This window comes from Neolamprologus multifasciatus, chromosome 3, assembly GCF_963576455.1.
Source record: "Neolamprologus multifasciatus chromosome 3, fNeoMul1.2, whole genome shotgun sequence".
Taxonomy (NCBI): domain Eukaryota; kingdom Metazoa; phylum Chordata; class Actinopteri; order Cichliformes; family Cichlidae; genus Neolamprologus; species Neolamprologus multifasciatus.
The window spans coordinates 28,850,424-28,874,240 of NC_140441.1; the positions used below are offsets into that span (position 1 = coordinate 28,850,424).

The 23,817-nt window shown below is 41.7% G+C and overlaps 1 protein-coding gene across 10 annotated transcripts in view; it reads left to right on the plus strand.

The window, feature by feature from the left end:
* Positions 1 to 23,736, plus strand: part of LOC146522465 (phosphatidylinositol-binding clathrin assembly protein) — a 111,105-nt gene extending 87,369 nt beyond the window's left edge. For 5 of the 10 annotated variants that reach the window (XM_085139522.1, XM_085139556.1, XM_085139532.1 and 2 more), the window contains 3 exons: positions 4,316 to 4,450; positions 4,789 to 4,819; positions 5,073 to 8,255. In XM_085139522.1, coding sequence (XP_084995648.1) covers positions 4,316 to 4,450; positions 4,789 to 4,819; positions 5,073 to 5,541 — 635 coding nt within the window. In that variant the 3' untranslated portion in view covers positions 5,542 to 8,255. The other 5 variants (XM_085139565.1, XM_085139592.1, XM_085139574.1 and 2 more) reach the window with 2 other exon arrangements.
* Positions 23,737 to 23,817: the final 81 nt, after the last annotated feature.

Sequence of the window (23,817 nt, forward strand, 5' to 3'; positions counted from 1 at the left end):
TCACAAAGAAGGTGCTGCAGTAGAAACTTCCTCATGACTTCTTTTGATCACCAGCAAATTACAGTAATTTTCATGGAAGATGGCAACATGCGTGCTGACTTTTGTGTTGTGCTTTTGAAAACGTACCCCCCGCTCTGCAAGCAGCGAGTGAGGTTTTGAGGACTCGTGGAACATTTTCCAAGTTTGGTGGGTGGTCAGCGAGTGTTTGCGGGCAAGTTGGTGTCTATGAGAAGATGTCACATCACACACACCCTATGGCAACCCACTGGATACCAAAGAAATCACAGCAAGGTTTTTGCTGTAGCACCCTTTTATGTGGTACTGCCAGCAACCACTCATCAACCAGTTGGTGGAATACATATTTTTTCCTGGCTTGTGGGCTGCCCACCGGTCTCCTGACCCCCCCCCCCCCCCCCCCCCCCCTTTTTTTTTTGTTTTTTTTTGTTTTTTTACCCCTAGCAACCTGTGGTTACCAGGAGGTTCCTGAGCAGTCTAGACTGAAGCCTGTCAGCCATTTACTTGGTTCTTGAGCTTTTAGACTCCATGGGCCTGATGCAGTCCAGCACCACCCAGAATCAACTTCAACCTCAGAACAGAATTACCTTTTATAACAGAAGATTTTCCCAAATCTGGGATAAATACGGTTTGGAAGACTGGTTTACTTAGAAGAAAGACAAAGAACAGAAGTTTTCACTCAATTGTTGCTTTTGTTTTGGTCTCACATACAGCTATACTCAGCCTATATTATTGTAACTGAACTGTAAAACTGTCCCTGTTATCGACTAAACAATCACCACCCGAGTCCAATGGACCCCAATCCTCAACAGAAACCTGACATGCTGGAAAGGGCTGATTAGGAGTCCGCTCCTGGGAATGAAGCGACAGCTACTTAAGGCCACTCTTGCAGGGTTATGAGTGAACAAGAGAGTTTCTGTTAGCATCAGTCAGTTCGATAGAGCTGGTAGGACTCATAGCAACAAAAAAATCATCAGTCTGTAGATAGGAAACAAGGTAGAACCTTCACTGTCTCGAAACCATTGAAGTCTCTTCCTCCGTATCTGCCTGTCACACAGCAGCTCCTAAAGCTCTTTTTTGTAAAGATCCCCCATCATATGTTAATACCACCCTTGGGGACATTTAGGTATGATGAAGCCAGCGATGGTGGGTACTTCATTTCTGAAAGGAGGTTTGAATGACGCAACGTTTTTAAAACTTCTTTTCAGATCTCTGAGCAGTCAGCGCTGGTGTTTTGAATCCTCGATATGGATTTACTTTCTTCTTTCCCTTTGATCTTAAACTCTATTGACTGTCAAATCCATCGCTGAAACACCTAACACAGATATCATTATCTCCTCAGTTCAATACAACACACACCACTTACTTATCTCCCTCCATCCCTGCTTTCTTCTTCTTCTTTTTGCTGCCCTGCAGTGTTGTGCGATCTACTGAGGAAGCTTGTTCCGTTTATCTGTCGCTTCTTGGTTCAGTTTAATTCAGTGGTGCTTTACTGATGTGACGATTTCAGAAATAAAGAAATATAAACTCACCTGTGTTGACAAAGTGTTTTATCACAGGAGGGAAATCAGTGTTTAAAACTAGGTTCGTTTCTCGATCTCCCTTCTGTCTCAATTCCCGTTCTTCTCTCTACTTCCAGTCTTCTTTCTATCTCTGTATATTTTCCATCCTCTCCCTTTTTCTCTCTCATCTGCTAAGCTAGCAGGAAGAGTGCTTTCTGAATCTCTTGTGTCAGCACCACTGTCAGATCCACACACCGCTTCCTAACTAAATATTATTCCTCCGTTTTTTCCCCTCTCCACCATCAGTTGCCTTACTTTCTTCTCATCCTTTCTCCTTAGCAGCAGAGCAATCATTTGTCCTCATTCTTGTTTTAATTTTTGTTGCTGTTCTCCTGCCTTCATCTCTCCATCTTTCAATGAAAGATATTTTTTTAATAGTTTTAGCCATGCTGACCTTTTCCTCCTCTAAATATGCACCATCACATCTCCAGGTTCCCACCATCAGACCTGTGCTAAGCCATTAGCTGAATGAGTGCTGACATGAGAAGCTGTTAACGCAGCCACTTAGACGCACACACTTCCACACCAGTGCAGGAAATTACCCTGTCATTTCCACCTATCAGAGACAAACGCAGTTAACTTTCCCACACAGAAGCACACACGCATGTTCCAAACTAATCACTGTTCACAGTCAGAGTGTGTACATGACGACTACAAACAGATAAATCAATCATCTGGAACGACTGCTGCAAGCTACCGAGTCAGGGATTAAAGGCTCGCTACTGAAGCTGCTACATTGCAAAGAAAAAAAAGAGCGGTTTAGGTCGAGGATATCTGATTTAAACTATCTGCTTTTTTCCCCGTGTGGGTAAATGCTAAAAATAGGTTGGAAAGAATTCAATTAACAGAGAGGCTAGCAGTGAGATTGAGGTTCATATTAAGGAGGCCCAACTCAGCAATATTCTCAGATCAAAACTGTCCAGCTCGGCTTCATTAAAGTGGTCGAGCCATAAGTTGATGTATTTAAAGAGTAGGAAAAATTAAGTTGAAAGCAAGAGCCTGCTCTCATTAGAGTCAGGATTAAATGTCTTCTCACTGATACAGAAACTTTACGTTTGTTCCCAAACTTTCTTGTCTTGTCCTCCAGCGTGAACTTCACTCATTAAGTTTTAGATGTTATTTTTCTTTTTTCAGCCTTACCATTGATAGTCCCCCGTCTCCTTTAGTAAGTTGGTAAATTCTGCCTGTCGAACTTTTTGTTGTTGCGTTGGAGCATAATACAGCTCACAGTGAGAACAGCTGCAGATTTCAATGGAAATCCAGTCATTTTTTGATATAGGTGGACAAGTTTAAGCAGACATCTGCTATTAAAGAAGCTAGTTTGTCTGTTTGGGTTAGGTAAACATGGTATTTTTGGCAACCCAAAGTAAAACAATGCTCAGAGGAACTGCAAAAAAGGAACTACATCTCAGACGCTGCTGACCTCAGTTAACATGTCAAATGTTAAAGTTCATGACAGCATGATCAGAAAAAGACTGAAGAAGTATTGCTTGTTTGGAACGGAGGCCAAACTGTAAATCAGAAACCACAAGACTTTTGGAATGTCCTTTGAACTGATGAGACCAAAGTGGAGATGTTTTGCTGCGCAGCACCATGTCTGAAAAATCCCAACAGCATATCAGCACAAGCACCTCATACCAACTGTCGGGCACGATAGAGGAGGGGTGATGATCGGGGCTTGTTTTTGCCGCCACATGACCTGAGCACCTTGTAGCCACTGAGTCGACCATGGACTCCTCTGTATGCCAAAGTGTTCTAGAGTCAAATGTGAGGCCACCTGTCTGGCAGACATTCTGCAAACCTCAATGAACTGAATCAACGCTGTAAAGAAGAGCGGATTAAAAGTCCTCCACACAGATGTGAGAGACTCAAAGCCACACAGAAAATGATTACTTCATGTTATTGCTGATAAAGGCAGTTCTACAAGCTGCTGAATCACAGGGTATATTCAGTCCTGGGAAAACTTTCTTTTTCACATCTGTAACTGCAATCTAATTAGCATTTAGAGCAAGTAAGCTAACATGAACGACTTAGTTTGATTACAAAAAGGCTCTCTGTCTATCTCCAGTAAGCGTGTTCAGTAAACAAAGGGCTCTTTGCCAACATTGCTAGACTGTTTACAACAAATGTATTCTTTCCCACATCCAGTGAAGAGCAGGATAGAGGAGTTAACAGCGTGTACAGTTGGGCGTAGTAGCATCCAGGACACTTAAGCTAACATTAAACGTGTGTGGTAGCGTAGTTCCAGAAAGACTTAAGGATTTGTAGCTACAATGAAGGATAACTGTAACATCTCCAGAGGTAGCTGTTGGTGAGAAATACTACACCATATTCTTGATACAGTAACCCTACGAAATGCAATTTGGCTAGTAAAATGTTGATTGCTACTGTAGCTGAGCTGTGCAGCTCACATTAAAGTAGGCAAACAGTGATATATATGTAGCCTTTTGCTCCTTGTCTCTTTATTGACTTGGCATATGGAGAAATCCAAAGCTTGACAGGCCTTCTGTGCCTAGTTACAGTTTTCTAATCTGTAATTGAACAGTTGCTGTTGAGGGAAAAGGTTTATCAGCGGTCAAGTCTGCCACTCAGTTAAATTAAATATGAAGCGCTTGATCTTGCTTTTTGCTCAGTCGTTCTGCCTGCCTGTATGCCGTTATTAGCAGCCATTCCTATTAAAAATGCAGTTTTTCTGCACACCCATCTCACTCGCTTGTTTACCCTGATTTCTTCTTCAGGTTTTGATGCTCTCGGAGACCTGTTAAAGCCTACAGTTCCCACACACACCGCACCTCCCCCTCAAGTGGCCATCCATCCTGGAGGAAAGCTGCTAGCCAACGACCTCGACTCGTCTCTGGCCAACCTCGTGGGCAGTGAGTGTTGAGATTCGTGTGAATAGACCAGCAAAGACGAGAGAAAAACTCAGTTACATAACGTGGCACATGCAATGCCTGGCCTTGAATACTGCAGTGTACTCTCAGACTCTTAAGAGCATATTAAAGTTTACTGTTGCTTGTACATAGAAGTGAACCTGCATATTCCTCTTTAACTTCATCTGTTTGGTTGGAATTTGTTATTTCTTTGTGGAAATTTAAACCTCTTTTCATGAGGGGAAAAAAACAGCATCTGAGGCTGAAATTCCTTCCTGCCTCTCTTTTCATTGTACTCTTAACTGCGATCACTCACTTTCTGTGTTTCCAACTCTCCACAGATCTGCAGTTTGGTGGGACCCCAGCCAAAAAGTAAGTTTTGCTGAGTCGTGATGGTGCCTTTCCTGAATTGTGCCTGTAGTCTCTGCAAAAGCAAATATACGCTTTTAAGCTGTTCTTGGTCAGGAAACTGTCAGCACAAATCTCAGAAAGCAAATTTATTATAAATTGCTTAATATACACACACATCTGTGGCCTATTGAATTAAGATTTGAAAAACGTAAATAGCAAATTATGCGATAACTAAACCTGAGATTAAACAGCTGCATCCGTTTGACCTCCACAGGCCAGATATGCAGTGGAACCAACCTGGAGAGAAGAAGCTGACGGGCGGCCAGAACTGGCAAAATAAGACCATGTCGACCACACAGTGGAGCCCAGCACCCATGGCCCCACAGCCCATGCCTGTACAACATGTGGTAAGGAGACCAACACATGCACAAATACCCAGCTGCTATAAAGAATTGTGCAACCTCAACATTTTGCCCAAAGGCGTCCATCGAGGTGTCTGGAAGTCCTGGAAGTCTTGGATAATTTTGGTTTATCACAAAAAGAAATCTTATCTTCTCATTTGGCATTTTTGGCATCATTCCTGTTTAGTGCTTTACTTTAGATTAACCAAGTTAACTAGCTCAGATTTTGAGAACAACATCACAAGATGTCCACAACAGCTCCAAACTGGACCCAGTTGGGTAGACTGGAGGGAAACAAACCTGCAAGTTTGGAAAAGAAAGCAAAAAACAAAATTAAACTAAAGCTCACTGGTTACTTTGTTAGGTCTTGCTAGTTCTGAGTTACTTTTCCCTTCAGAGTTGCTTAATTCAGCAAAATGTTATCTAAATATCCATGATGTTGATCTTCCATTCTGCCACGTCTCAAAGGGGCTCTCCTGAGTTGAGATCTGGTAACTGTGGAGTCAAGGAATCAGTTTGAGATGATGATTTGAGACATGGTTTGTTATCCTGCTGGATGCAGCCATCAGAAGATGGTACACTGTAATCATAAAGGGACGGACGTGGACAGCAACAATACTCACTACGATCAGAGCATCAGCCTGCCCAAGGGGCCCAAAGCGTGCCAACAAAATATCCCCCACAGCAAGTTATTAATTGTCTTTGATAATCTTACAAATCTGTTGCTTTAATACCCGGTCTCATCATGTTTCTTATCCTCAATGACTTTAATTGCTGCCAGCTTTCATAAATGATGCCCCAAGCTACGAAAATGAGACTTGAGTTGTGATAAACCAAAGTTATTGTTAAAGTCATGAAAAAATCTTACAGAAAAAAATTCATGGAAAGACTCTTTATTGTTGTTTGATGCACGGCATTTTGGGAAATGCGGTTGTTTGCTTTGCTGCTACGAGGTCGATGAGAAGATGCCACAGTCAAAGCTCTGCTAGCAGTTTTCTTTGCTTAGGTCAGCTAGTTAAAATAATGTAAAAGAAGCATGATTTTTTTTTTTTTAACCTCCAACACTAAGTATTATTTCTAAACTGAAAATCATGAAGTGGCTTATTCAGTTAATTCAATTCAATTCAATTTTATTTATACACCACCATATCACAACAACTGTCGCCTCAAAGCACTTTAAGGTTTAAGGTAGACCCTACAATAATACTAACAGAGAAAAACCCAACAATCAAATGTCCTCCTATGAGCAAGCACTTTGGCGACAGTGGGAAGGAAAAACTCCCTTTTAACAGGAAGACATGAGACCAGCTGAGACCAGAAACCTAGACAGAAAGTGTTTACTGAGTTAATAAAGCAGTTAGACACAGCTGTAGTTTTCATTTAGATTTTCATAGAACTGAATTGGCAACCTGAGTAGTCGCCCCCTGCTGACCAATCTCAGAAATGCTGGTTTAAGCTTAAATTGTCAGACCTCAAAGTTACACCTCCGGAAACCCATTTTACCTCTGCACCGCATCCTTCTACATAAATGTAACTACACGTCGGGTCAACGCATACCACGAGACTTGATTGGCGTGGAAGGTTGCTTTGTGGGGAAAAGATCTGTTTCTGGTTAATTCGTTAAGTTAGGATGTAGATTCCCTGCAAAAGTTAAAATCACGCTTTAGGACACCTTTGCATCCACCGCATTGGTGACTTTGAGCACCGCCACTGACATCATCGCCAGATGTCACCGTACACTCATGTCTTCAACCCGGCTGTGGCGGCCCAACATCCCATGTTACACAAAACTAACTAATCAATTTCGTTGACCAGTAATTCCCGTCATCGTTTTCAGGTTTTTTTTCCTGACATAAACGCGACGACAGCTAAATAAAATCTAATGCAGGGTGACAAAAACCGATGAAATGTATTGACAACTTCTGAAAACAAGATCCAACCAAAACTTATGTTAAGTAGAAAGGCAGGATGAGTCTGGAAGTGAACCAATCAGTAATCTCCTTGTGCAGTAAGATGTTCACATTTGATCTGCGCTGACGAACAGGGTGGGGTCGTACAGCCACAGGGGCTCTTTCCAGATCCAACACATCCACGTCCTCACTGCGAGGGCATGTAGCATCTTCTCATTTCACTCTGTGCCGGAAAGTTCCCAAAATGTCAGTGTAATAATTTGGCCTCCTTTCATGTTTCTGCCAGTGCTGAATCAGTTTAATTATTTAGTTTGGCGTCTCACAAACATACAGCGTGATGCCGAGCTGACTGGAACTTGCAAACACTTTGTAGGACATGCATCTAATCTAAAACTGTGGCACTTCTCACACCGAGCGCTGTGAAAATATCTGTGCATGTCTGTGCGGTGGTCTTTGTTGTATCAGCTCGGTACATTTTATAGCTGCCTGTGCATGCACTGTGTGTGTGTGTGTGTGTGTGGTTATTTGTGTGTGTTTGCTGATCCTGGCAGCTCCTGATTGTCATCCTGATCTCTTGACTGCAGTTTCTGGCTGACGTGGACAAACTGTCACTAACCCTCCGCTTCCCCTCTTTCTCTCATTTTCTCCTCCTGTTGATCTTTCCCTTTCTTCCTTTCTTCCCTCGCTGTCCGCTTCACCTCTGCTGTCATTCCCTCTAATCTCACCTTCCTGTCCCGCTCATCCTCCTCGTCTGCTCGTTTTGCACCGTCATCCACTCGTCTTCCTTCCCTCGTTGGCTCGTGTTCTGCTTTATCACGACTCTTGTTATTTTTTGTTTTATGTTGCGTTGTCATCTTCTCGTCCTGTTTTCTTCGCCCTGCCTTTGACATCTGCACGTTTGCACCACGACCCCTCATTCTTTTATTATTTTCTGCTTGTTTCCTGTGCTTCTAACCTTTCACTCTCGTTTTTCCTCCTCCTTACTTTCTCCTCATCTTTACCTCACTCTACCGGTTTTGCCACCCTCTTTCATCATCTCCCGCTCATTTTCCCCCACTTTTTCCCATCTCATCACCTTGCCTCCTCTCCCTCCTCCTCCTCTCTTGTCTTTCTCTGTTTTTTGTCCCTTTTCCTCGTTGCGTCCTGATGCAGAATGGAATGTTCTATACTAGTTATGTAAGTACTTATCTCTGTTTAACGAGCTGCTCAGACACGTCTTCTCCCGGGTATCTTTCTCTTCATCTCTTTCCCTGTCACCTCTTCTTTCACTTGCATTCCCCGGAGACGCTTATTTAAAAAAAATAGAGAGAAAAAAAGGAATTTCATTCTGTTCTTGCACCATTATCATAAATAACCTTCTCACCTCTGTGATAAAAAGTAATAGTCTGCGCTGCTTATGTAAGCAAATTGATGTGAGGAAGTTAGAACAAGGCACTCCTTCTCCCTCCTAAAACCTAAGAGCTCCATTCTTCTGGGTGTCTTTTAAAGGATCGGTATCTAATTTATTTGTCAGCCGTTCATCGGGTTATTATCCACATTTTTCTCCCCCCTCAATCAACAAATCCCATGAAACGGAAACAAAACAGCAAACCAAGCCACTCTGAGGCGCTTCAGAAGTCTGTTATCTCTGTGGCTGAAATGGAGAGGTGCGGTCCAGGATGCACAGATCAAAATATCGCAATGAAGGATTTAACAACAAGTTACTAAATGGTTGCAAACAGCCACAGAGAGTCAGCTCTACCGTTTTTTTTTCCTAATATAAACAACACTTTTCAGTTATTAACATCGATCTGTGTATCAATTTGGTCTCATTTGTTGCTTTTAATGACCCTCAGGCCTGATTTAGACCTAGAGGTAGAGGTTGTGGCGTAACCTTTTCTTTTCACATCTTTGCTTTCATGGGTAAACAGACTGCAGTGAACAGGATTTATGAAAAGGTTGTACATTATATAAAGAAATGGCCTGTTTTGCAAGCATACTTTCAGATACTTTGCCATTTTCATAAGTGTTGAAGCTTTTTCTGATGATAAATTAATCATACTGCATCAAAATAATTAATAAATGACAGAAAAGTGCCCGTTTTTTCTACTCTAAAAGTTTTTTTCATCAGGCAAAATTTAAGAAAAGTTAGTCCCAGAGTGTTTCTTTCATTTACTACAGCAGTGTTTCTTTGTCATGTAGACAGACTGAGATTTGCTGTTGCATTTAGACAACTTCTTATATTCAGATATCTCAGGGATTCAGTGTGTAGTTAAATGTTAATAAACTACACTGGCAGAAAGAAGAGTTTGAGATCGAAATGGGAGAAGTATGTGTTTGCCATCGCTACTTTACAGGTCGTTTACCTCTTATTGGCTGCTCTTGCAAACAGAAAGCTTAAGGTATATCCCACATCACTGACATAATACAGAGTTAAGAATCAAACACAAAACTAGAATATACTCATAATAGCTCCTCTTAACTCTTCCCCCCCATACAGTCGGCATCTGACAACCTGCTCTGTACCCTTAAACACTAGCTTTGACACCTCAGTATATCTCAGTTAATACTTGGTTTAATGATCATTAGAGTAGTTGAAAAATAACAAAGAGCCTCTTAGTCGACTTTCAAGGGGTAAAGAGTTTAAACACCCTGCAACAGAGCAGCAAAATCCAGCTGAAATGAGTCCCTGATGCACCAAGAAACATGTTTGTTTTTTTTGTTTTTTTTTTAAGAGATGTGCAGGAAAAAAATGTGTTGAAGTAATTCTCAAACCAGCTAATTCTTAAGGTGTTATATTATTTCAGCCTTTAACTCCCACTGACAAGCCAGCAGGAACAGAAATTGCCTATGGGGATTAATTCAGCAGCACAATAATAGGAAAAGAGAGGTGATGGCTCCCTGAGCTGAACAAACTAAAACAAACTTTTCACCTCTTACACGGTACGACACAGAAATCCTGCGTGGTTCAGTCAGCACGACAGAAACATCAGCTTTAACCAAACAAAGCTCAGAGAGAGAATATTAATAAAACTGCTCATTACTGTCCCCGAGAATGAAAATACACAGTCTGTGACTCCAGCGCAGCTAAGATGACCTCCCATAATCCATGAGACAATAAATAAATCATAGCAGAACTGCATGAGACATCACAGGTAACACGAGTAAGCAGCTCGTCACGCTTCACGCATGATAATTGAAACGCCCACGTCTGAGATTCTCAACAGAAGGGCAAGGTTGTAACGGTCTGTGCTGGTTGGATATTCAAAAATGCCATCAAAAAGCATTTTCCCTTTGCTTTTCTTTTTTCTTTTTTTTTTACTGTGACTGAGACTGCAGGCCACTCAAGGTCAGAAGTCTGAGTTTGCATTAGAAAGCACAGAAAGAAGAAAGTCGCTTGTGCCGAGGAGATGGCAGAGGGAGCAGCAGAAGTTCAGCTGTAAAAGCTGAAACTTGGGATGAAAGATGCAGAGAAAAGACAGATTTCTTTTTTTATTAATGCGCAGATAGGCAGGGAGACACGCTGGTGAAGGATAGAAACAGCAGGCGGGAGATTGAGGATAAAAAGACAGATACAAACTCATGGATGTGTCACACGATGCACCGAGGAGCTGTCAGCGGCGTAAAGATAGATGGACAAAAACACCGGTTGAGAATCTGCAGCGGTGCATCGACACGTCTCACCTTCTCTGCTTTGTCTTGGTTTTCTTTTTGGGGTTTTTTGTCGTGTTTTAAAGAAGTAGGGAATAAAAATGATGCTCGCCGTCGTTTTTGCACAAGCAGCCGTGAAGACAGACAGGAAGCAGAGATAGATGGTTTGCAAATTAATGAGCGATTCGGGTGCGGATGACGGTAAAGTCAATTTCGTCTTTAATCAGTGTTCAAATGCTAAAACCACAAACCCACTGATCAATTGCTGAACGCACAATAAGATCTTTTTTTTTAATCCGAATTGGCTTCTTTTCGTACAACTTGTAGTTCACTTTGATTAATGCTTTTGAGCAACTGTCACAACTCGCTCTACAAAGGCGAGAACTTACTTGAGATTGATTATCTCCTGAGGGCGGTGCGCAGGTTAACCTCATCTGGCTTGAAACCTTTTCTCCTGAGGGCGTCTTAACCAGAGTATACACTAAGCGAGGTGAGGTCTTTGCGCTTTGTGAGAGATCTTCAAAGTTGGTCATTTTGAGGGTCTTGCCATCGAACGTGGAAAATCAGCACAGAGAGGTCTTAAATGTTTTTTGCAAGGATCTTTTACCTCACATCTACATTTAAGTCCTGGTAATGACACTGCAGGGCTGAGACTGCGATTCTGAAAGTGGCAGCCATCGCTCAGAAAGCTGTTTGACACTGAAAAATAACAGACGGACAATTAAAGTAGCAGAAGGCTGGCTAGCTTACTTGTTATCTTCACCAAGAAAATTGTGTTTTTATTTGTTAACATATAGAAAGATTTAAAATAGTCTCACATTTGACCTTCGACCTCTCCTTCAAGTTCAATAGATTGCCATGAAAGGTCAAAATGATAATGATGGTATATAGAGCTATTTGTTTCTGACGGCTGTTGTTTGTACCGACAATATTGGCATACAGGGAACGATGGGGATTCTAAATATTGTGTTACTTTTGACCTTCGACCTCTTCAAGGTCAAATCAGGTCAAGCTTTTTTAAAATGTCTGGTTAGTTAGAAATATACTGCAGTATTATTACCTGTAAACACAAACTGATATTACTGTTAATACTGCGACCCACCTCCAGTACTTTCACAGCCCACCAGGGGGCCTCGGCCCACACTTTGGGAATCCCTGCTCAATCCCCATACACACCATTAAAAGTTGGTGAGCTGACTGCTCTGTAACCATCTGTGCAGAAGCTTCTCACTCGTGTTTCAGGGGGAAAAGGTCAGGTAGGCGTGCTCTTCACTGGGACCACCCATCTTCCTCCTTTTATAAATCACTTTAAATCTTCAGTGTTCAGATGCAGTTTTCGGAGTATTTTAAATGACTTCGGCTCAGTTTTCATAAGTTTTAAAATGCTGGAGTCAAAAGCCCGCATAGCACGCACAATCAAATCAGATCGAGTGAGGTGATAAATCATCCTGTGGAGCAGTCACATTAGTTTGACTTAAAATTAAATGTTCACATCAGATGTTCTCATTTCATCAAGATAATGCAAGTAGGGGAAAAACTCAATTTTACCTGGAGCCACTTTTTTTTTTTTTTTTTAAATGATGAGCAAGAATATCTTTAACTTCAGTCAAAGAGAGCGCGTGAGGCACATTAGAAATAATAGAAACTGAAAGATATTCCTTCTCTGAGTCAAATCTGAGCTCTCTGATTTTATGCACGGGCTGTTAAACTCAGTGTGTCACACTGACTTGTACTTAATGCTCATTATCTTAATATCTGTCATAAAAGACAAATAAATCAACTCATAAACACGCCTGACTGTTATGTCTCACATTTTTTTCAGATGTGTCAAATTAATCCAGAGATTCTCCACATCTGTGGGAACTTTTCACGCATGAAACTGTCTGTTTGCAAAGAGCAGCGCGTCACAAAAGAGAAAGTTAGACAGGCCATGAAAGGAGAGATAGCAAAAACAGACACAAAAACAATCATGCAAAGCTACGCTGGAGTCCGAGAGTCAACGTGCCTCATTTGAAATGACCACAGCAGGTCCTTTTTATGGTGTCAGTACATAAATAACAATTAAATGATGATGCTGGGGTGGTTGTATTTTTGCCAATAACAAAACCCACAAGTGCACTCACTTAATTCATGTAGCTCATCATTTTACGTAAGCCTGCTATGACTTACCCATGGAGCTAACTGCTGTGTTTAATGGAAATATTTTACCGGTTTCTCTCAGCAGTTTGATTAAGGCTTTGTAATTGTGTTAAAAATGCTGCGGTTGTCTCATTTACGATGATGGATTAGGTCTGTGAAGGCAGCTGTTTTTAATGGGTTTTTGCAAACAGTGTGGTGAGTGGGGGCTGACCTGCAGCAGAGCAGGCAGTCACGGCTTCTGACTGCGTTGTAGTTATGTGTGATGAGGAGAGTGCAAACGCTATAAGGTGTTCCCAAAACCCAGTGAGGTGCTTCCTGGTTGTGTTTGACAGACATCAAAGTCGTATGGGCTCTGTCAGTAACTCATCTGTTGATATTAATACTCCTCTACTGTTGTGCAAGAGGCACGCCGCCCTGCACCTGCCCATATCATCTTGTAAACTGACTTCCATCCAGGATATTCGCCGACACGATACCGCAATGTACTGCAGACACTCACGCCCATAAATTACCAATTTGTCAAGCAAAAGTCGGGCGTCGGCGACGCAGACACACGTGGGTTGTAAACGACGGCTACAAATTGCCAGTCACATTGAATTTGAAGCCTGTTCAGCTGTAGTGGATTTGATTTGCAAAGTGGGCAGGGCCAATCACTGTGCTATTGAGCCACCCCTTTTTAAAGCAGTGGTAATGATTGCACTCAGTGGGAATCCACTAAGTACCCCTACTGCATGCTGCGTTATTGTGCACATACTTGAGCATTAAATGTACTCTCCTTGCACATAAAGTAGGCTTTATTGTGAGGTTTTTATTTTATTTTATTTTTTTTGAAGGCTTGAAGCCGTATGTGACAAAAGCCATGAAATGTTTGACTCAGGTGCTTTTGTTCTGATAGTTGACACCTGTTTTCTGTTTTTCTGCCAGGCGCCAGCTCCCATGGCTTTCCCCATGACCACACCGCAAGTGCCTGTGTATGGAATGGTAAGCATGCACATATTAACATATTCCCACACATGCCTGGGGGGGCACTGGGGGGGATTTATATGGAGACTAGAGCTGCAAGTCTGTATTTGTATTATTAATTAAACTGTGTGTTTTCAAATGTAGCATAACTAGCGTGGACACCCAAGTTTGAGAGCAAGGGGAGGGACCAATGTTCACATTTTGGACAAAGAAGACAGATGGTTTGAAAGAGGAGTAAATGAGTCCATCTATGTGCGCTGTGAACGACCACCATTAAACCGAGGGGGTGGCCTATGACAGTCTGCTACCTACCATCTAGTTTTGAGATCCCTTCCCAGGTGCCTGAACCCCCACTCACACCTTGGGTTATGTGACCTCAGTGGGTCACATGATAGGATGAGGCAAGGTCTCACAGTGGTTTCACCTGAAACCTCTGCTGATAATGACCCATGCCCTCTTTCACAGCTTGGCACATGTGATGAGACACATGTTTAACCCTTTAAAACCGGTCTGAGCGAGCACGCTCCATTTTGCATAACTATTTTAAAATCCCTGTAGAACCGGAACCACGTAAGCTAGCACAATATTTTTTGCATATGAAACCAGAGGAGTTGTACTTACATCTTATGCCATCAGCTTTGTCGTAGGTCACAGTTTCCTTCCACATATGGCTTTGCAAAAACTGCATAAAAAGCACTTGCAGCAACAAAAACATAATATTCCAGAAACACGCTTTGCCAATCCGATCAGCTGTTCGAAACACTTCCTAGGTTGGAATAGACGTCAGCGCGAACTATCGTATGTCCGCCATTACCTGCCCGAAACCGGAAGTGACGTCATTTTCACGGAAAATGTAGTTTTTTATCTTCAGGGCCTTATAAGCCAGTACTTGTGTTTTTAAAAGTCATATTTGGCTTTATGCTTTTCTGTATAGTTCCTGGGATGCTTAGAACTCAAATTGCACTGCTGGAAATAGTTTATTTTGATGCACATGCTGTTTTCTTTGCGAATTTGCATTGTTATATTTATTTTCGTTTTTCCTGCAGTATATAAAAATTGCTGTATCTCAAAAATACAAATATGAAGACACTCAAAATAAATTTCCTTTTGTTAGAAACTATTTTGTGCAACTTTTTTGTATTGACAGTTTTGAGGGATAAGCCTCTCAAATTTCTCTAACTAGAAATTTATGTTAAAAAACAAATAAAAAAGCGATTTTCAATTTTTTGTAGTTTATTGCACTTTTTTGCAATTTATGTAGTTATTAGAGACTTAATGCATACATATTATCAAAATTTGGGCTACAACAGTTATATTGATGTATAGCAACTTGAAATGCTCCCAAAAATGGCACTACAGCATATAAAAATATAAAGATAACTCTGGCGGACTTGGTCCTATGGTAGGTCTTAAAGGGTTCATAGTGGGTCAACTCCCAGGAGGGTTTAAATGCCTGGGACTCACCACCTTCTGGTTTTAGACCTGAAGAAGCTTATTGGATGAGACATGAAACATCTGCACGAAATTTAAAGAGCTCCAGTCACCTTATTTTTCAAGCTCCTCAGCCCCCCCCCCTCGTTACATTTCCTTACAAGGCGCGCTCAGAACAGCCAGTATGTTCAGCTGGTGAAGACTGTCCCACTACCTAGAGTGTAATGTTTGGCACACTTCACCTGTAAAACAAAAGGGATTTCACCCTCAGGTTAAACACAATGAGCTTGAAAACTGACTTTGTTGGGTGATGAAATCATTTTTAAAACGATTGCTCTGTGCTTAGCTGCCGTTGAGCGGCTGGTTGTCTTCTTTCCATTACTGCATATAACAATTTTTTTTTTTTTTAAACCTTATGTCTTTCTTTTTTTAATTTTTACTTTGCAAACATCTCTCTGCGTCTTACCTTTGTCCAGGTTCCTCCCCAGATGGGTCAGATGGGTGGGGTACCTGTGATGGCTCCTCAGCCAATGATGTACAACCAGCCTGTTCTAAGACCCACTAACCCCTTCGCACCCATGCCCGGAGCCCAGGTAACTCTCATACATTTTTAATATCTTAACAGCTGATTACTTTTAGGAAATTAAATGACGGGATTGAAAATGTTGGACTCAAAGTCACCCTGACTTTATTAATTTGGCCAGGCTGGTTATGCGATTGACTCGGTGTGTTTGTTTGGCAGTGTGCTAGCAGGATTACTCAGAAAGTTTTGAATGAATTTGCATGCAAATTTTTCCAAACTTGAGGCTTGAACCAACTTAGAGAAGATTGGCTGCTAATAACAGAGCTGCTCTTATTATGATTACAACATCAACATCAGTTTAAATTCTCACGTTCTTTGTGGGTGGCAAAACAGGAAGTTCATGCAACAACATGCTCTTACCAAGATTTGTGTTTTGATCAGTGACACTTCAGGATTTCACTTCACTTCATTATAGCAACGCTATGACATTTATAGTCTATGACATTTATAAGCGTCACAATCATAACGCAACAATGGAGGACGTCGAGGTGATGGTGTTCCCGCTGCTTGGTCCATGGCTTTTTGTCAGACTAGGCACCACGATTCTGGTTTTTGTGGAGCCATTTGACTCATTGCAGAGCTTCAAAAAATGGCAGTTTTTGTTTTCAATCTCGCTACTGAGTGACCAATCGATGACATGCAGTCTGTTGACCTCACATTTTCAGATCGACTGGAACCTCGGCCCATCAGGTACTAAAAAGTAACAGCTACTACCACGTAATTGAAAACCCTAAAAGTCGAGTCGAGCTGAGAAGGTACGAGTAGAAAAGAGGCATATTTTCTGTGAATGGACACCTCGTGGGCAGAACACCAGATTTAAGGTCAACGTTAAAGAGGTGACTCCAGGATGCTGGATGGCTAGAAATTTGCAACACGACTGTAAAAGGGATCCCCTGGAATAGAAAGACAAGCACAGGCACAGGCAGTTTGTGAAAAATGGTGAAAAAAAAGGGTTGTTTTTCCCCTGATTCCTTAAAGAAAATTCTCCCAACCTGTGACACAGATGTATCGTCTTGAGTCACCCACAGAAAACCTGAGAGTGGCAGACTGGTTAATTACAAAACCAGCAGTACAGTCATAAATAACATTTGGCACACAGAAAGTCATCTCAAAAGCAACAAATGCATAGAAGACAGGGTAAAGGATGATCACCAGGTCAACTGTGTTTTCATCTGATAGCTTTTAAGAGGGCCGAGGAAGTTCAATTATTCAGCAATTTTTAAAACTGCTGGTATTTTTCATAGAAGTTTGTTTGTATTGTTTTTTTTATCTCATTTTATCTTGCCACTTTTCCTCACCCTCCGTTTTTTGTGTAATTTCCCATTGAGAAATTCTTTACTGCCGTCAGAGCAGAGTGTCAGAGGGCTTCTCTGTGATCAAAACAAACAGTTTCTCCTATCATGTTCTCTCTTCTTTGTCTGTTTAGATGCAGTTTATGTAATCCAGTCAGGAGGGGAAGCAGAGTGCCAAAAGCGACATACATACATACATACAAACAAACAAACAAACAGCATAAACAAACACAAGAGGATGATGATGAGATGGACGGAAGGATGATTTGCTCAAGCTGAAACGACAGACTGACACAAGATAACCGGGCTGACACCAAAAGCCAAGTTGGAAAGAGGAAGAGAAGATGACGAAAAGGATGGACTGAGCGACGGCAGGGCTTCGATGGGGAAGATGTTATCCTGGCTGGTCGTTGTCTGAAACAACTCTTTGCACCTGTGTCTGTGAGTGTGTGTGTGAGTGTGTAGCTTCTCTCTGTTTATTGTCTGATTTGTGTTCCTATCGATGGAGTGATGTTTCAGGAGAGGGAATAAGGACGAGAGAGAACGACGGGGAGGAGGGAAGAGGGGATTCAGGAAATCCTACCTCTGGTTTTCAGTCAGGCTAAATGTATCTGACTGCTGTGAGAGTCTCTGCTGCAGAATTAGCTTTATTTCACACTGGTGCTATTTTGTCCTCTGTGGGTCACTGCTCGCCTGCAACGGCAACTTTGGAGCACTCACGAGAGGACAAGTGTTTGTTTTATTGTGTGTGCGTGTGTGTGCGGGTGTGCTCAGCAGTTGTTTCAGACAATACCTTTGCCACGGACCTCCTCTCCATCCCCACCCTCGGTCCCTGTCTGCGTCCACAACCGTCCACTTAGCAAGAGATTTAGTGGCAAATCCTCTTCGGTGTGTTTCCTGTAATTTTCCGCTTTGTTGGGATATATTTGTATTTTTCTGTCAGTTTTTCTTCGCCAACTTCTCCTGAATGTTATCGGGGCTTGTACAGCGATTTGTTGAAGCATTTGTTAATAGTAATTGAGCGTTTGTTGTTAAGGGTTTTGAGCTAAAGTCTTTGTTACTCATACAGCATTGTTTTTCTCCACGTAATGCTACAGATACACACAGAAAGATGGGAGCTAGCAGGCACAACATGCTAGCACTGTATGAAATTATGTTTTAAGGCCTAGTCACACCAGAAAGTGACACAGCAAAACTAAGCTAATAGCAGTTAGCTAGTTAGTTTGTTGTTGGTTTTTTTTTTGTTATTATCCTTTGTTTTTCTAGTGGGTAGTTTATTTTTTCTGAATATTATTATAGAAATTTAGTTTAAAAAATTAAATACATTGATTAAAGAGATTAATTAAAGAGATCTGTTAGACAGTAAACTAAAGGTTTACTGAAAATACAGCTGTAGTATTTTGAAGTTTTCACTCTGAGAAACGGTAAGGAAAAGAATTGTGCACGTAGCTAATAAGCTACAACAGCATGAGGTCGGCCTACGTTAAACTTATCCAGAGCTGCACCATTACAAATTTTCCTTAAGTCACTAAGCAGTGCTGTTTTCAAATGAAAACTCCCATTCCTAAATACAAAAATAAAAGATCATCCAGGGCATCAGGAGACTGGACGCTTGTTTCTACCACAGACAAAATGTAACAACTGCCCAAAAGAGACTAAATTCTGGGCTATCTCAAATTTTTGAATATTGAAGTTTCGAGATGCATAACTCAAAATGTTGAGTTATTAAGACAAATTTTAATCATGGTCGCTGTTTGCAACATCCTTGAATTTTGAAGGACAACTTTGAAGAAATTATATCTGTGGTTTGTTGACTTTGGAATAAAGGTGCAGCTGCTGTGATGGGCCAATGGAGAGGAGCAGTCATACACTTGAGTTTGACTATCTTTTACAAGTTAGACCCTGAAGTCAAAGATGCTGCAAAAAAACGGATCAAAGTTATTTATCGACTCTCAAACTTGTTGAGCTCAATAAAGGGTAGTCCAAAATGTAGAACTTTAAGAGCATAGGAACAAAGGAGGCCGGACTTCCTTCAGGTTTTTTGAAAGCGTTAGCGCTAAGTTTAGTTATTCCATAAATGTTAGGCAGCAGTACAGGAGTAAATGCTCTAACAGGCTTCAGAAGAACCACTTTTGTCCCCCAAACACATCCTGGTGGCAACAGTTTTCTATCAAAGATCACAACAGTTAAACTTGATTTTAAAAAATTAGCAGATATCTTTCCAGACATTTGCTGTGTCAAATGTTGGTGTGACGAGACCTCCAACTGTACATTGTGTTCAACTTGGTGGTCAGTTTAGAAATAGGTAAAAAAGTGTATTTTTGTTTCATCTCTCAGTGTTAATTAGCATTGTTAGCCTGTGGTTTGTTGACTTTCTGCCTCAGTTGGATCTATCTGTGTGTATCTGTTTTTCCTGTCTTCTTCATCAGCTCATCAACCAGTCTTTAAGGATTTGAGCTTTGTTTCATTAGGTACAACTTCTTGGCAGATCCACAGTATGTGCCAGTGATTGATGACAGCGGCACAGAGTGAGTTAAATGTTACTGAATCAAGTTGAATTCACTTTTAATTGCACTGAATCAAAGTGAGTGGCTGTAAGTGCGACACTGAACCTGTGGCGTCCCCCTCGCTCAGTGGTTCCAAGAATCTGTGGGGATCAAATTTGACTCTTTTCAGCTCAGCCAAAGCATCCATCCCCATGAGTTTGACTGTGGGTGTATTTATGCATAACGACTTCTCGTGTGTCCACGTGTATCCTTACACATTTATGTGTACGTATTTTCTTTTCTTCATCGAGGGCTATTTCTGAGGGTCAAATTTTAAGCCAGACTTGATCCGATAAGTTTAACACAAAATGGGCTTGATTTGTTTTTATAAAGTCAAATTTTGTTGCAAAAATGCACATGCAAAAATGTTGCACTCAAGTGGCTATCCTGCCGTAGCAGAGCTGTTGTTTTTGGGGGTTTTGTTTCTTTTCCGGTATGAAAACGTTGAGGAAGATTTGAAGTGTGTAGAAGTAGTTTAGGGTTTTACAACATAATAGGTTTGTCAAATCTACCAGCCACTTTGGCGGGAAACTCAAGGTTACTCTCCTGCCATTCTAACAATGAACTTGAAGCTTTTTTAGTACCATTCCCGATCTCAGTCCAGCATCTCCATCCCAGCCATCAGTGGTTGTCCAGTATCAAACTCATCGCCCAGTCTGCTGTGAAGTCTCTACAATCTCGCTTCAGCCTGTCTGGTCCAGTTGGTCTTTCTCTAGGATGCTTCTTTAGCCTGTTTGTCACTGTTGGTATGTGTAGATATGTGTAAGTAAAAAAATAGCTATAATAACCAGTTTCTGTCTAGATTGTCCACTCATCCCTGTCGCTGTTGGATAGATGCTGCTTCTAGAAGCTTCTTGTTGCAGTCTTGTGTTAGCTTAGCCTCTCTTCATAGTATCCCCTGAAACCTGTGGAAGACCTACCACAGCAGGTTTTCCCACCCCGTCCTCTTCTCCGCCAGTAACTGTAGCTCTATTATCTCTCTTGATGTCTCAGTCTTTTAGCAGTAGATTAAACCTCTCACCGGCTCTCAGGCTTTGTAGTTCTCAAGCTTTTCCTTAACATCTCTGCAGTGTTTGGTAGGTGAGGTCCTCATCTTTTTTTCCCTCCATCTCCAATCATATTTGCCAGTCATGATGTCAGCAGCCTACAGAGTGTCTCCGGTTGGACCTCGACGGCAAATCACAAGACGCTTGAATATCCAGGTGTTTTGTTACAAGTGGGCGAGCTAAAATGGTGCTTTTCTAGAACTAGTGAAGTATGTAGTCCAAGAAGTGTTGGAACTTAGATGTCAGCTGTGACTGGGAGGTTTGTCAGTCAACCAGCTGTTGTTCAGGGGCACTTAGGAAAATTATGGAAAGTAGTGAGTCCACTGATCACTGGGACAGTTGATCGAGATATTAGCTCTCTTCCCTGTTAGAGTTTTATTATAGCTCTGCGGAGAGGCACCGAAATGTCTTTGCAAACCTACGCAGAGAAGGATGTCATTCGTACCCAGTGGTTGAGCACACCTCTTAAATCTTAACGACGTAGTAACTGCCACAAGTGATCTTCGAGCAGAACACAGGAAACTTAATCTGTTTGTTTTCTTTCTTGTGTTTTTTACGCCAGTGAATTCTTCGTTTCTATCTTGGATTTCGTCGTTTGTTCGTGCTTGCCCACTGGGTGTAAATCTGTTTTCGAGACGTGGCATATTGGCATTTTCTGTATGTCACATTTTAACAATTCGCACAACAGTCAAAGAAAAACGTGCTTATGTTTGCCTGCTTGCAGGCTGGAGAGGCGTACCTCAAGCTTATCTACGGCTTCTAACAAATACGACTATGCAGAATATTTAGGTCTTTGCTGCCGTAAGCTTTCTGGTTTCAACTTGTAGTACAAGTTCTGTTTTCCAATCTCCTTTGAGCTTTGGTAGCGTGCAGGTCTGTAGAGAACAACAGCAGGATTCATCCAGATATCTTGGCTGCACTCTAAGCCCGCGAACAGTAGCAGCTGGACCTGGAGTTCTTAAATAGTCGATAAATTCTGTGATTGGATGTTCCTGATGCTCCCTGTGTCCTAAATATGGACTCTTTGGATCTTCTCCATCTTCAAAACGTCCCCCTCCTCTGGGCCACCTGTGTTTTTGAGTCCCGGCTTTAAAAAGAAAACTATTTTGTTAATGGATGTGTCCTTTTTTTGGCACCAATATGAGACCGTTTTTATATTCTAGGACAGCTGCCTTACTGTCTCTAATCTTATGTGATAAATTGACACTTACAAATAAAAGCTGCTTTATTTGCTTGGCACTGATCCAGGATCAGGTCATCATAGCCCTGAATGATAAAGTAATAAATCACATGAGGTCTAACTGCAGATCTGATGATTGATAACAAGTTTGTAATAGTCTCATTAGGCTTTGAAATGAAGAAGGGTAAAATGAGAACCAGGACGTGGAGGTGAAATCAGGTTAACTGTTTGCTTTAATGTGATCTTTGCATTTCTTTTGTTATTTTTTGTTAAACTTTCTCTGAGTGGAACCTACTGCTGCCAGTTGGGATCAGGTTATTCAGCTGGTTTTAAAATGTTCCGATGTCGAAAGATTGAGTGGGTTCAGAAAAAATGGCCGCGGTGGTTTTTCCGTTGCTGGCTCGCCACCTTTAGCGTCAGTGCAACTTGCCAATAGTCTTTACGGCTTTATCACATAAGGTGTGGCCAAGCATGCGGGGCTCTTATTCAGTGCTTCACCTTCCCTCAAATTCAGACTCTTTCTCACATTTACAGCTGAGACTTTCCCAGCTCGACCGCTGTTTTCTGCTGTTAGCCTGCTGGGATCAGTCCTGGGGAACCTCGTGGCCACGTTGCAAAGTTTCTTTCAACTTTAAAAAAAAAAAAAAAAAAAAAGCTGCTGTCGCCTGTCTGCATTGTTGTAGCATGAATCTAAGTGGAGGAGGATACATGGATAAACCTTGATGTCATATTAAAACGTCTGCTGAGGCGTTGAGCGAGCAGACTCTTTTCTGGCGAGCCATCTCTCTCCTTTTCTCGGGGAGTGCATGGTTGTGTTGTCGGTGTTTCTTGTCCCCCCCACAATTGCAAAGAATTTTTTAAGAAAGCATGATATGACAGTCGCAGCGGTGGTGCTGATGATAAATTCCCTCCTGTTGTTGTTGTTGCTGCTTTAAACGGCCCCGACAGCGCGAAGGGGTGGATGGATTATTGGAGCGCAAGGGCAGGTTCACCGCTTTGTCTGGACTGACAGATGTTTGGCCGCTGTAACCACCCGGTTGAACTTGTCCCAGAGATCTCACATTAGTTGCTTGGTTTGCGGCGTCCCCTGTGGGTCGCAGCAGAGTCAACCCCCCTGCCGCCATCCCCCCAAGAAAAGGAAGACGAGCAAAAAGAGAGAGGCTGTTCGATGGTAAATCCCCCCATTTTGTGTCGGTGAGTCGGTGTGTCGAGTCGATGATCTTTTGTGCACGTTCTGTTTTTTCTACATCTGTTTTTTGGTAAGAACCCTCGGATTGCTGCCTCACTATACTGTATATAGAGAAATGCGCACCTTCACACTCACAACACAGCTTAAAGACATACTCATAATCTGCATTATTTTCATTTACTCTTTATTTTTCTGAACTTGAAAGATATTAGCGTTCTTACAGCAGTATATAGGTATGATTGCTACTTGGTGGGGGCAGGCTGAACAGACAGACGATGCAGAAATCTTTGGAGGGCTGCAGACCTGCCCCGTACATCAGGATCAGCCATGAGTTTCACAATGATGCCAAATGTTTTTGGGAGCAGAGTACAGCTTTTAATCTCTGATTCCTCTTCTGTCTCCTCCCCCCATCTCTTTCTTTGTACATGTTTTCTATTTATTTAAAGCAGAAATATATGGATTGTATCAAGCATGGAAAGGCAAACAGATGTTACAGTTGACAAAAACACAAAAAAATCACAGGCTTTTATTTTACAGCAGTATATTTGTTTATTCTAGGGACTTGTTTTCTCTCTCTCTCTATTTTTTTTTTTTTTTGAAAGAAATAAAAAGTCATTTTCATTCCTAAGCGAGTGTTTTTGTGATCTTTTAACTCAAACAGTCGGAAAGTCTATAAACTCTGAAAATATTCACCATTCAAGGTCTCCGA